The sequence below is a fragment of the Artemia franciscana genome, chromosome 21, assembly GCF_032884065.1.
Source record: "Artemia franciscana chromosome 21, ASM3288406v1, whole genome shotgun sequence".
In the NCBI taxonomy this organism is placed as follows: Eukaryota; Metazoa; Arthropoda; class Branchiopoda; order Anostraca; family Artemiidae; genus Artemia; species Artemia franciscana.
Window position 1 is genome coordinate 18,607,857 of NC_088883.1, and position 8,578 is coordinate 18,616,434.

The window sequence follows — 8,578 nt, forward strand, 5'->3', positions numbered from 1 at the left end:
ACATTCTCCATATCCTCAACTCTTTGTATCAGGGCTGAATATATTTTGTCAGATTTGCTGCTTCTCATGCTGTTACTCCGGCAAAGACGTGGGCTTGGCGACATCTCCCGCTGGAAAAATACTTGGTTTTTCGATGCCATCTGTCCTTTGTTAGAGAAACTCATCATAGAACCAAAGCTTAGACTGTCAAGGCTGTCACCACCAAGAATAGATTCTAAAAAATAAATAAATTAAGAATACAGGACATCAACAAATGATGTCAACTCTTTGAATCTGTATGACTCATTGATAATTTTTTCTAAATAATTGAATTTCATTATAACAGAACTAGCCACAGAGCCGGTCGGGCTAAAGGCAACAATAAAAGAAAAAAACATTACCATAGGCTCTTTTATCAGGCCCAGGTAAAAATGTTTTGCTCTCCAGACACAAAATTTTAAGTCCATTTAACCCCTCCCGCTAAAAAAATTCCTTCAAGCTTCGAATCGATTCCCAAGCCACGAGACAAAACAGAGTAATTTTTTGTGCATGCTGACCAATGGTCTGCGTAGCCTAGGTACCGATTTCCCGATTTTCTGCAATCGGACGGGAGTGCAATGCGTGGATGGGTATAAATCATGCGACAAAACATGGTAAACCCGTTAAACATTTTAATTTGGTCACCTTTTAATGAGTTCTGGCTATATGCAGTCACTATAATGAAGTATTATCACTTAAAAAATGCATAAAATTTAAGACAAAAAATAGAAGCATTCTCTTTGATGATTATTGAAAACATTCTGACACTTAAAATTTGATTGTTGTATCTTCGAATTGGGAGACACCTCAGATGCCAACCGTATAATATCACACTATCTGGCTAGTAATAATCGACATTAACAAATATATGAAGTAAGACTGCGAGTAAATTTTATGATAAAAAACTTATTTTGTACAACTATGCGCATGAAGATATCAAGGCAGTTCAAAGACAATGAAATTCGTTATGATCCATTGAGAAGACATATCCCTGCTTTAATAAGATTTTGAAGTTAATTCATGTGTTAAAATACAAGCAAAATATGTCTATGTTGTGTGGAATCCTAGTCTCTAGAATTAACTCTGTAACCCCACTGAATAGGTTCTAAATCTATTTACAAGAACAATTTATTACTAGCCAAATATATTTTTGAACGGCGATAGCTAGATCAAAATCCAGTCTCTATTTCTGTTTATCTCTCCAAGATATTTCATATTTTTCGTTAAAGCTAGAAAGTATTGCTAAAAAATTAAATATAAGATTCTGGTGGAGACTCAAGGAAAAGAATTTGAGACCATAAAGGAAAATAATATTCTGTCTAGAACAGTTGTCCTCGTTCTAACATTTCCTTCTGCAACGTTATTGCCGACAATCCTTTTTTACGATCCTGTGGTCACACCGACATATTTTCACCCAAAGTTTCAGTAAAATATCCCTAACATGCAAGATATTTCTCTTATATCATTTCACACAGGCCTAATGTGGACAAGCACACGGGGGAAGAGACCGGGCTTGGGAGCCTATTCTGAATATCTTATAATTTCCTCCATTCCCCGATTTTCTGCAAACTATCGTAAACAATACTTGTCTTTTTTTGCAGTTTTGACAAACTTACCCCTTTCCCCAAAAATTTTTCTCTGTAGGTGTATTGTCAATCACATCTGATCATGACGACATATATCAAACGCCACAAACATAGCATTAAGAAAATAGCATGAGTAAAAAACTAAATGATTTTTATTTTTGTTTGAGGAACATAAAGGATATGAAAATAGAAGTATTTATCACACTAAGTGTTCATTTTTTAATTATAGACAGTAAAACATCTATCACTTCAACTTTAAGATTATATTTTAATCCTATATTTTTTATTTTCCCATTTATTTTTAGATTTCAGCCTTTAATGCCAAGGTATTGTCTTATTATATAATTTATTGATTGTGATGTAAATCGTCATGAGTTTTTACCTCATAGGACATTGCAGAATGCTGTAAGGACTCCATTAACCCAACTTTTTTTGGGCTTTTCCAAATTTCCCCATATAAAAAATAGGTTCTCTGAAATCTCCTTGAAATATAAGCGAAAATTAGAAGTTTGTATTTATTGCTAAAGTTTGTGTACTTAAAAACGTTAATTTCCTTAGAGATTTCTAAAAATTCAATTTTATTATCGAGGAAACCACCAAAAATTTTGAGGATAATGGAAGCAACGAGCATATTTCTAAACAGCTTCCAATATGTCAAAAAGACAAATTCCTTCTCTTCGTTCTATCTAAGAAGCTTTTGCTGTTCCGCTAAAACTAGAACTTAAGCCCCTCGTGGAGATCCAAGCATAAGGAAATCAATAAGAGACTGTTGCTTCTTTTCTAAATAGTTTTTTCTGTTGCTTCTTTTCTAAATAGTAAACATAAGCAGACAGATTAGGAAACAGTTTTGCCTAGTCACTATCTTGGATACTTTCATTTTTACCTTAAATTAGGAAGTTATAACCAATTTATACAGAAACGTCCTGATGGATGAGCCAGGAAATCATTATGAAAGGTGTTATTATATCCGAAGAACAAATTTAAAGGAGTAAAATTATGGAGCCTTCTTGTCAATTAGTTTCATGTTTGTGTGGTTATATAAATAGTTCATCCATAGCAGTTCAGAGCCACTCAACAATTTATGGGATGAATAAACATTTTATTAAACTAGTAGCATCATGAAATAAACAGTAGTTCATATCCTTCTAGAATCGGAAAAGAAAACGTTTTAAGAGCTTATCTTCAACAGCCTCTCAAGTACTCAAGGAAGCCAAAGCATAGATAAAGCGCAAGTAGAAAATAGTTAAGCATATCAAGTGGTCAAGAGAAAAATTTCAGGTTTTGTGAAAAACACTTTAAGCGTAGACGAGACTTGAGACCCTAACAATTTCCTTTGCGTTGGAGGCTGCCTACCTTGTCCCCGCAATTTAAGGGAAAAGCCCGGCGGGTACCACGGCTCTTGCAAACAGCTCTCCCCCATGCTTCTGCTTACTTCTCTCCTCTTACCTTTACTTTTCTCCTTTATCGTAACGCAATCGTCCAAACGATGAAAAAGTTTGAGAAAACCCAAAACAAGCAAATCCTTTCTCTCGTCAACGCAGCGTTATTTCCTTTAACTATTTGCGCAATCCAATTAGATTCAGAGTTAAATTAAAACACTTAGTCCAAGTCTCTGCAGTTAATAAATCACTAGATCCCAAGGGAATTTATAATAAGTAGCAAAAGTGTCAGTACCAGGTAAAAAGGTAATCCGATCATAAATGTCTCTGGGGAAATCACACAGGTTGAACCTTGCTTTATTAAAAGGTTAATATCCAAAAACAAGGTGTTCATATTCTTCAAAATCCGAAGTTCCGATTTAACTGATACAAGTTCATTCTCCAGCATATTATGTTTATTTTCAATCGTTGTAACACGATTAGTCACTGCACTAATATCTGATTAGTCGCTTTGAATGTTCTCATTATTGTGGTTTTTCGCAAAGGTGTGGGTCTCACCTATGTACCACCTAATAAGAAAAATAAGGATCTCACAAGAGAAATAAATAACAAAAAGTTTTGAGCCGCTAGGCTCTATTGAAGTCATATAGCACTTCCCATCACTTGAGACATTATTCAATATGGCTTGAACATTTTCAATCCAGATGTTGCTATTTTTTTCGTAAAAAATGGGAAATTTTGCGGATCGGCTTGATCTAAGGAGCTCAAACTCAGAGGGAAAGTCTGTCTCGTCTAGAATTTATTTAAATATACTATTATGCACGATAGGCTCTGCATTCAGCTCATTGCTCAGGAGCTTGAGAATTTTTCCAAATTCTTCTGGGGTTGAAAGAGGAGAATATGACGGAATTCTGGACAAAAAATCGTTTTTCTGTTGAATATATGCTGCCACATTTATAAGCTTGGACAGACTGGAATAGATTTGCTTTCCTGTCGATAGAAAATTAAGCATTGTGCAAGCGACTAGGTCATCAAGTGCATTTTTACTGGACGCCTCATTGTCCAATGTAGCCTTTAATGTGTTTCTTAGGATTCCAGTACGTCTTTGAAATTCATTGATTGTGAACTCGATATTAGCAATCTCAGACTTAACTTCGATAGCCTTTTCTGCAAGATCAATTTTTAAATCAAATCAACAAGAGACATCAGCGAATCAAGCTCCGGTACGTTTTAGCCTCCTAGTAGGCTAGAAGCATCGAAAATTACAGATTTTAACCGAGAAACCAACTGACGAACTTCGTGACGTTGAAACCTGGTGCTTATATCATTATTTGTCAAAGAAACAGGAGTATAAGCATTCATCAAATCCGAAAATTGAACTCCAAACTCTATTTGATCTTTTATTCTAGTGTTGTTAACACTTTTGATAAAATTTTGAATTTTTTCACTTTACTCATTTGTTGTGTTGTGACTAGCTCTAAGAAGCGATAAATAATCTTGATACACTTTGTCGATGTTCATTGTCTGTTCTGAAGTTAACAAGTCTACAAATCCTTCAGGTCCAGTAACTAAACCTCCAGTATTCCCATAAATGGCTGAAAAAACATTTCCAAGGTCAAACACAGTTTTGATAATCATCTTCCTAATTTCTTTTTTACTCTTAGACAAAAAGTCTTCTGATTCTGACAAAAGTTTAAATCTCAATTTGTCGACAATATGTTTAAGGTGGCCTGTGTTAAAGTGACTAATTTCATCATTAACTAGCCTTAATTTGTTTATTTATTTTTTTAAATCATCTCTCAGAGACTCTTGTCTAATTCTGTAAGCATGGATCGATTGATCTGCTAAAATTACGTCATCTGTAACAAGGCTGTCAAAGTTTTTGCTATTTAGCAAAGCTGGATATTGAACTCTTAAATTAGAAAGCTTATTATTCTGTATTGCAGCATGAATGATATCTTTTTCAATAAAATAAATCATTCCAGGGATATTTCGTTCTCTTATACGTGTTGAGTCCTCTTTTTCCTTTAAGCTTAAAGAGTGTATTTCTTTAAATATAGAAAAAAGACTGCTCTCAGTAATTATTGTGTATTCGATTTCACTTCTAATTTTATTTTCATTTCCATCTTTTCCTTTCTTTCCAGCATTTCCAGTTTCACTGCTTTCTTGTCTTTCAGACCAAGTTTCTTTGTCATTGCTTAAGTCAGTCGTAAGAACTTTTTTCGATTTGACTTCAGTAGTGGTATTGAAATTTCCTTCGACAGGTTTGAATGTTACATGATTAGGTTGTATTACACGTTCAATAGCTGTGAATGATGAATGATTATAGTACTCCCATATTCTAGTGTATGTTTTCGTCAAAACCATAATTTTTCCACCTTTATTTCCAAGACCTCCTTTGCCACCTCTACCATCTTTTCCTCCTTTTCCACCTTCAGTTAATAGAACAAAATGTTTTCTAAAGCTTGCATTAACATCAAGCAGAAGTCTTCCAGGCTTACCTCCATTTCCTCCAGGTTGGCCAGGATCCCCCTCAAGACCTTTTCCGCCAGGCATTGCATTAGTCGATGTGTAATTCAAGTTTGTAATAGTTGTAATTTTGACATAATAAATCCTAGTGAAAGGAACAAAAAGACATACAAAATTATTAATCAATAATGGAGCTAAACAGCTAAACACCCTTAGTTTGCTCTCAATTGTTTCCTCCACATGTTTAGAGGTTTCGTTTAGTAAATGCTCCTTTTTAGCATCATAGAAGGAAATATTATAAAACATAGGATATATGGTTCCGCTTTTTCCTTCAGCTCCCTGTGAACCATTAAAACCATCTCCTCCTTCACCACCATTTCCTCCACTTCCGCTGATGCTCAACACACCACCACTGACTTTATAATGCACCTTTATTGATACGGTTCCTCCGCTAAAGCCATTTCTCCCTACGTGACCAATACTTGACTTCAAAGGAGGATCAGGCGTTACTAAATAGAGATTGGAACCGCTATCATCAATATTTAAATAAACTGTTTCGATCGAAAGAAACTTTAAAGTTGTGCTGGTGTTGCCATGAATATTTACGTTGAGGCAAGTTAGCTGAAGTTCCTCTATATCTGAGGATAAAGATGATACTATAGAATTCAAATCACATTCCTTATCAAATGTTCTCGTTGTATTGCCGTTTAAAGTATTCCTTGGGGACAGGATATTGAAATCGAATCATATTTCACTTGAATCCATCCGTTCATGGAAGTCGAGTCTATTCCTTAGCATTTCCAAGTTTTTGTTGAAAGATAATACTACATATTGAACCATCCTGTGTCCGTTTTCTAGATGGCCATTCAAATTACATGGTAAGATTGATGAAGATATATCAAACTGATTTTTTTTTGCAACACTATTTCTAAAACTTTCAAACGTGTTAAATGCTTTGTTAATGTCTCTTGTTGAGTTCAACGTATTCAGGATTCGAATACCTTCCTGTACAAGTTTCTCTGCTTCAGCACGTTCAATATAAGCAATTGACATTCGTTGTATGGAACATCGAATAAACATATTTTCTATTTCCAATAAAAATGAGTCTAACATATGATTAATTTTTTGTGTAATTCCTAATGGTAATTTACTTAGTAGATCTTGGGAGCTTGAAAGTGTGGTGGAAAAATGTTCCTTCAAGCACTCACGGTCTTGTTTTGGTAAGTACATGCAGACGTGAAGGAGTTTCATCAACAATGAATGACTTTCACTTATAGTACCATTAAATCTGTATGTTATCATATTTTTCATTAATTTTGTTAACCTCCCATTCTTTCTTAACAATCTTTTTCTGTCGTTCATTTTCGCTTTGCTCTACAAGGACATTCAATTTGATTTTTTTCTCCTCTGTTAAAGAACTGATAGCTTCAACCAGATCTTCAATCTTATTATTTCTCTCGATTTCATTTAAATTTTCGTTAAAGAAAAACGCATACTCGGTTAAGTTTTGTCTTATATTGGCAGCAAACAAATTATCCATTATATCAGTATTAAGAAATTTGGCACCTGAATTAATCTTTTCAAGTACTAGTTCATACAAATTTGTCATTATTGTTGGTGTAACAACAGTGCCAGCAAGAACTCTAGCTTGGCTTCTTTCTTGTAAAATCAATGTAATTAATTTAATTAGACTTTGTTTGAAACGATCTGATCTTTCTCCTTTAAGGCTAGTATATTTTAAATACTCATCTGTTCTCGGGAGATACAAATAAGGGAATCCTACAACTTGAATTGACTTGAAACATTGCTTTAGTTTTTTGCGTATAGAATTTCTGTTTGTTGCTTGGGTTTCTGATTCAAACTCTCCTAAAAGTTCGTCTGTAAGCTCTTCGTCACTTTCATAGCCTTGCATTTTATTCACTATTACGACTAATCGCCCGCCCATAAAGTCAGTGCAAAGCTCACCATTCTCATCTTGGATTTTATTTGCCAAATTCAGATAGCGATTCAATTTTGTAAGTTCCTCATCTGCCCGTAAAGAATCAGTTGTCACCCATATTATAACATTGGAAAAAAGCAAAGGAGGAATTGTTGAAACAAAATCAATGCTGTCGCCTTTCACTCCAATTCCTTCACTGTCAGTAAATACTAACGGAAAAGTTGATCCACTGTTATTGAAACTGTTTTTTAATGCATTATTGATTGCAGGAACATATTCATTAGCAGGAATTATTGGGGATATATCAATGCCTATAGTTGTTGTTTTTGTGCTACTTCTTCCCTGGAGAAACATTTTTTCATTTCCTGATAGCAATGAGGCAATGGTTGATTTTCCAGATCCACGGCATCCCAAAAGAACCACAAGTACTTGTGGCCTAGAAAAGTTGCCTAGCTCTTCAAACCGAATTTTACCACTCTCTTGGAGAACACCAAGCGTTTTTTCTTCTGTTACATCTCCTGTTCCTAATTTGTGAACTTTAATTTCTTTTGGGTAGTTACTCTTCATCCTTAAGGTACCATGGGATTTCTTATTTAATAAGAATGTCCATGTACCACTAGAACAGCCTTTATACAAAAGAGAGTTTCCACCAAAGTTACTATCTAACGTAATATCAAACGTCCCTGAATTTCTTGTACACGAACATTTCAGCAATAAGTATTTGAAATCATTCTTCACTGAAAGCGTTACAGAAGCATCTTTGTGAAGAATGAGCTGCTGGCTTTCTCTTCTGCTTTGCACCTGAAAAAAAAAATCAGTGGTAAATATTGATTAGGTTTTTGAGTTACAGCCATTCTTAGCATGCATGGTGTACCATGACAAGAAATTCTTTTTATTTTCATCTTGAAAGTTTTGCTTGATATACTAAAATAAAATTGTAGTCTGGACTGAAAGACGGCAATAAATTTCACTAATGAATAAATGCTTAATTATTTACTACGTGATGGCAGTCATAGTTATTAATCATGAGTAATAGTTTCATTAGATACAATAGGTTGTAAATTGAACAATTGAATTATTTACAATCAACTATAATTCGTTGTTGTTGATTATCTATAACATAGAAGCAGCTATCTGATGTATGTACTGCCAGTACAAATCAGTCCCTATCTAAAATATCAGGTCAA

At 34.4% G+C, this 8,578-nt stretch overlaps 1 protein-coding gene across 1 annotated transcript; it reads right to left on the reverse strand.

Annotated features, from left to right (window-relative positions):
* Window positions 1-17: 17 nt before the first annotated feature.
* LOC136040701 (uncharacterized) lies at window positions 18-6,532 on the reverse strand. Its single transcript, XM_065725001.1, has 3 exons — window positions 6,454-6,532; window positions 3,051-6,090; window positions 18-214 (listed from the first exon to the last, which is right to left on the reverse strand). Exons 1-2 carry the CDS (start codon window positions 6,530-6,532, stop codon window positions 4,763-4,765), a joined length of 1,407 nt encoding a protein of 468 aa, XP_065581073.1. The 3' UTR covers window positions 18-214; window positions 3,051-4,762.
* Window positions 6,533-8,578: the final 2,046 nt, after the last annotated feature.

Coding starts and splice junctions, on each gene's coding strand:
- LOC136040701 (XM_065725001.1), bottom strand. CDS start 6,532: ATGTTTATTCGATGTTCCATACAACGAATGTCAATTGCTTATATTGAA. Junction 6,091..6,453: donor AGAGAAACTTGTACAGGAAG/GTATTCGAATCC, acceptor CTTTATCCTCAG/ATATAGAGGAACTTCAGCTA.